At 46.8% G+C, this 5,045-nt stretch overlaps 1 protein-coding gene across 1 annotated transcript in view; it reads left to right on the forward strand.

Annotated features, from left to right (window-relative positions):
• Positions 1–5,045, forward strand: part of si:ch211-242e8.1 (sushi domain-containing protein 3) — an 8,434-nt gene extending 3,389 nt beyond the window's left edge. The window contains exons 2-5 of the mRNA XM_063197877.1: positions 1,741–1,938; positions 3,065–3,227; positions 4,072–4,260; positions 4,883–5,045. Coding sequence (XP_063053947.1) covers positions 1,741–1,938; positions 3,065–3,227; positions 4,072–4,260; positions 4,883–5,045 — 713 coding nt within the window. The remainder of the gene's footprint in view (positions 1–1,740; positions 1,939–3,064; positions 3,228–4,071; positions 4,261–4,882) is intronic.

The raw sequence follows: 5,045 nt of genomic DNA on the forward strand, positions 1-5,045 counted from the left end.
ATCAGGGCTTAACACTAACACACGCCAGGTAGCCAAATGCGGGTGAAAGTCGGCGTTGGCTAGTAGATACCGAAGGTTCACTAGCCATTCTGGCGGGTCCGTCACTATTCTAAATGATGAGGCACCGCATTTTGTAGTTTTTTCCCTCGGACCGCCTTTGCTACAAACGCAATGCAATACGATTTCGTGAGCCTACAATACCCATGAAGCACCTGTGTCACGTGTCTCACGCACGAGAGGAATCTGATAGAGCTAGTCTTGCGAATATGAGTGGCAGCAGCGAGCTGCCTACCGGCACATCAGCGCGCGTTTGGAAATGTCACTGAAAACCTTCACGTGAAAATAAAGTAGCGAAGTTCATCTCAACTGACCTGTTTTGGGATCTGTCATTAGTAGCCTACAATGCATAGTAGTAGTGGACATTAAAATGACCAAGGCGAGAGGAAGTCTTGAGACTAATTAGCGCAGTGATAAGACAAGGACACATGCGGCATTAATAATGTTCGGTTTAAATCATTTTCTGATTTGCCTGTATGTCTTCATACCTTAATATTCCTCCATGTTTCTTGTTAAACGGAATGACAGGAAGTCGTAGCTCCTTCTGTAGTTACCGGCCACATATATGTGTGCCTTCTAGTAGATAGCCTACTTCTATGAGAAAATATTCCAGAAGATGTGTTATTCCACATCCATGACCGAGGACATGCGAAGCTTGGCAATGACTTTGCACTATCTACTTTGCGCATCGAAAGTGCCCTTCAGATCAAAGACGGAAATATTTTGCTCTCATGTAGCTTACATTTGTGCCCTTCCACAACACTGCTTGGTGTTTCTGCACGGCTATGCCATTCCTCAGATAAGTTAATCTGTTCTTATAGCATGCATGCATGCATGGACCAGTTAACAACAATTCTAGTTATTAGGCCCTATATTATATTATATTATATTATATTATATTATATTATATTATGTTATATTATGTTATATTATGTTATATCATTTTATGTTATATTATGTTATATTATCCTACATTACATTATTACAGCCTATTATATAATTCATTAAAGCTGCTATGATGGTTAAGAAAATTAGGCCTATGGCTAGTGAAAAGGCCCAATGGCTAGTGAGTCAGGAAAACCACTAGCCAAAATGGCTGGTAAGCGAAAAAGTTAGTGTAAAGCACTGGTGTGTGTGTGTGTGTATGTGTGCGAGCATGCGCTTCAGCATATGCTGTCAGATGGAAGACCCTGTGTGATTTTTTCTCATGCACTAAGCCAAATGACCTAACCCCACATTGCACACTGCGACCATTACCCTGTACTGTAATAACAGCTGGATAAAAGTGTGTGTAAATGCACGTTTCTACATAGTATGTCTTAATTGTCTTAAATTGTCATGGGTAGTCATGGTGAAGTGGTTAGGGCATCAGATCTCTAGCCCAAAGGTTGCCGGTTTGACTCCTAGCCTGCCAGGTGGGAGCATGTCGCTAAGCTAGTGAAAGCATGCATGCTACACGGATCCATTGACTTTCACTAGCTTAGCGACATACTCCCTCTTTTAACTTGTCTTAAAGCAAGACAACGCTTAACATGAAAAATAAGACACTTTACCACCTTTATAAACCCCAGCCAACGACTTTAATTGTATGAAGCCCCAAAATAGTGGCATACCCCTTTAAGTAAAGTGTGACCAGAGTGTGTATTATAATGTCATTTCAATTCTGTGTTATTACTTTGCAAGGTGCGGAGCTGAGTTGTGGGTCGCTGCTGCCGCCGCGGAGGGGTTCCTACTACGTGGAGGTGGGCACGGGGTCGTCCCTGGGGTCCGTCCTGGTGTTCTGGTGCCGCGAGGGGTACCAGCTGGTGGGCCGGGAGAGACTCTCATGCGTACTGCACAACGGCAACGCCCGGTGGAGCCACACCCGGCCAACATGCGAAGGTGAGAGAGAGAGAGAGAGAGAGAGAGAGAGAGAGAGAGAGAGAGAGGGAGAGAGAGAGAGAGAGGGGGAGAGAGAGAGGGAGAGAGAGACGGTGTGTCTCTTCAACATTGCTCTTGCACAGTTAAAGTAATCAGGCATAGAGGCAAACATTCTGGGCTCAGAAAGTCCCCCGTATACAGAGGAGGGCAACGCAAGAGGTGTCAGTATTTCAGAGTAAACTTAGTATTTATAAATACAGATAGAGTATTTACTACACCGTGGAGAGTCAACTTACTCAGTGGAGTGGAGTCAGTGCAAAATTAAAGGGACACTGTGTGAGATTTTTAGTTGTTTATTTCCAGAATTCATGCTGCCCATTCACTAATGTTACCTTTTTCATGAATATTTACCAACACCATCCAATTCTAAGTATTCATTATGACTGGAAAAAATGCACTTTTCATACATGAAAAGGGGGATCCTCTCCATGGTCCGCCATTTTGAATTTCCAAAAATAGCAATTTTTAGCTGCAAAAATGACTGTACTTGGACCATACTACAAAATATTTGTTTATTACTCAGTAAACTTTCATGTAAAGGTCGAATTTGGCAATAGGCAGCCCAGTTTCAATGAGCAGCATAGTTGCAGTACCTTTTTTGACCATTTCCTGCACAGTGTCCGTTTAAGTCATTGTTTTGTCTAAATACGTCTAATGTCCTAGTTTCACGACTTCCAATACATCACAAGATGGGCGGGCCCAGGCTAGTTTATAGTCCTGAACCCAACGCTGAAGTCAGCGGGCAGTCAGCCATGTCATATCTTCACATCAGGCCTGAAAGGGAGCGAGAGAGAGACAAAAAGGAGAGGGAGAGAAAGAGAGACTGCTCTCTTGTGTGTCGTGAAACTGAGATATCCCTATAGTACTCAGTGGTGTAGTCTACGTAGAACGCGGGTACCCACTTCTACATTTCAGGGATTTCAGTATACCCACTTAAAATTGATTGATCCATTGATTTGAATATCACAAATATAGGCTATACAGTATACCCACTTCAAAAAATGCTCAAATTTACTGTATACCCACCATGAAAAAGTAGACTACAGCACTGATAGTACTAATATCAGCCGTGTCTTCTCCCCATCAGGGCTGCCTGTGCCGGACGGTCACGGTCTGCGCATGGCCATCGTGGTGGCAGCGGTGAGCGGCGTGGTCATCATCTTCCTCACCGTGGCCTTCGTCGTGTGCTGCATGAGGGACCAGCAGCAGGTGAAGAAGAAGAAGAAGAGCCAGCACTCCAGCAGGAGCAGGTATGGACTGGGAGGAGCTACTGGTATAGGGAGGGAGGGGCCAGCGCTCCACCAGGTATGGACTGGGAGGAGCTACTGGTATAGGGAGGGAGGGGCCAGCGCTCCAGCAGGAGCAGGTATGGACTGGGAGGAGCTACTGGTATAGGGAGGGAGGGGCCAGCGCTCCAGCAGGAGCAGGTACGGACTGGGAGGAGCTACTGGTATAGGGAGGGAGGGGCCAGCGCTCCAGCAGGAGCAGGTATGGACTGGGAGGAGCTACTGGTATAGGGAGGGAGGGGCCAGCGCTCCACCAGGTATGGACTGGGAGGAGCTACTGGTATAGGGAGGAGCAGCATGTATGGACTGGGAGGAGCTACTGGTATAGGGAGGGGCAGCATGTATGGACTGGGAGGAGCTACTGGTAGGGAGGGAGGGGCAGCAGGTATGGACACACACAACCAGGAGGACTTACTGGTAAAGAGTGGGCCAGCGCTCCGACCAGGAGCAGGTATGGACTGGGAGGAGCTACTGGTATAGGGAAGCTCTGTGCTAATGCACTTAAAAATTATAAAATAAAAAAACGAACTCGACTTTGCATCTGCTAGAGATGTTGGCTATGTTTATCTCCTCAATTGTAAGTCCCTTTGGTTAACAAGCGTCGGCCAAATGCAATGTAATGTAATGTAATATCAATCTTAATATTCTACTTTTCATGTGAAGTAACCAATTAACTTATTTCCCCCATGATGGAGTGAGTGACATAGCGACATACTGTTAACGTACTGTACTCTATGACACATTCAAAAGGATAATAAGCCGAACCATGTTATGTGTACTGCTGTGTGTGTGTGTGTGCGTACCATAGGGGCAGGCCGAGACGGAGAGCTATGCCCAGAAGGAGTGCGGCGTGGCAGGAGAGGGAGCCGGGCGACTGGGAGGTCTTCCCCCCACCCAAGATCTACAACCTCTCTCAGCAGCTGGAGCCCCCCCACGCCAACGCCGGCAGCCCCGTCTATGGACCCGCCCGGGGGTACGAGAACAGGGGATACCTCAGGTGGGCTGGCTGGCTGGACGTTGGAAGTCGAACATTAGAACATTAATAGAAGCTGTTGTCACACACACAAAAAAGTCAGAAAAAAGTCAGTTGTTGTCATGGTCATCATCCATCATTCAGTAATTGTAATAGTAATACACTTAAATAATGTACAGGTACTGTAAATAACATTATTCGGTCTGATGAGAATGGCTGCTAAAAGTAATGCAATGTAACATGGCATCACTCTTACAAAGATGCAATAGTTCAAATAGGATGTCAAATAGGACTCATCAAAACTCTCGTCTGCCTCCCGCCTGTTGCATAGTCCTCCAGGGGGCTAGTGTTGCCAGGTTGGGTGGTTACCCGCCCAATTGGGCTGCTTGGGATGGCCGTCTGCGGGTACAAATCGGAAAAATTGGCCATTTGGCGTTTTTTTCTGCAGTTTTATGCCCATAGAAAACAATGTAATTTGTTGAAATTGGGCGGAATTTAGCGCCTCTTGACGCTTTTTGAGCACCTTTTGGGCGGGATTTGATCAGACACATCTGGGAACTCTGGTGGGGGCATATGATAGTAATCTGGGCGGTTCTAAATGTTCTCTAATGACTTCTTTCTCTCTCCTGTCTCTCTCTCTGTGTAGGAGTCAGGACAGCCTGGTGCGTAGTCCTCCGGGGGCCATGTACCGCTCCGATGCCCAGCTGTACTCTCACCTGATGCTGCAGAGGGCCGTGCCAGACAGCCCCGCCTACCTCAACATCTCAGCCCCGCCCACCCTCAAGAACCCACAGCGCCCTCGCCCCTAG

The sequence above is a fragment of the Engraulis encrasicolus genome, chromosome 4 (genome assembly GCF_034702125.1).
Source record: "Engraulis encrasicolus isolate BLACKSEA-1 chromosome 4, IST_EnEncr_1.0, whole genome shotgun sequence".
NCBI classification, from domain to species: Eukaryota; Metazoa; Chordata; class Actinopteri; order Clupeiformes; family Engraulidae; genus Engraulis; species Engraulis encrasicolus.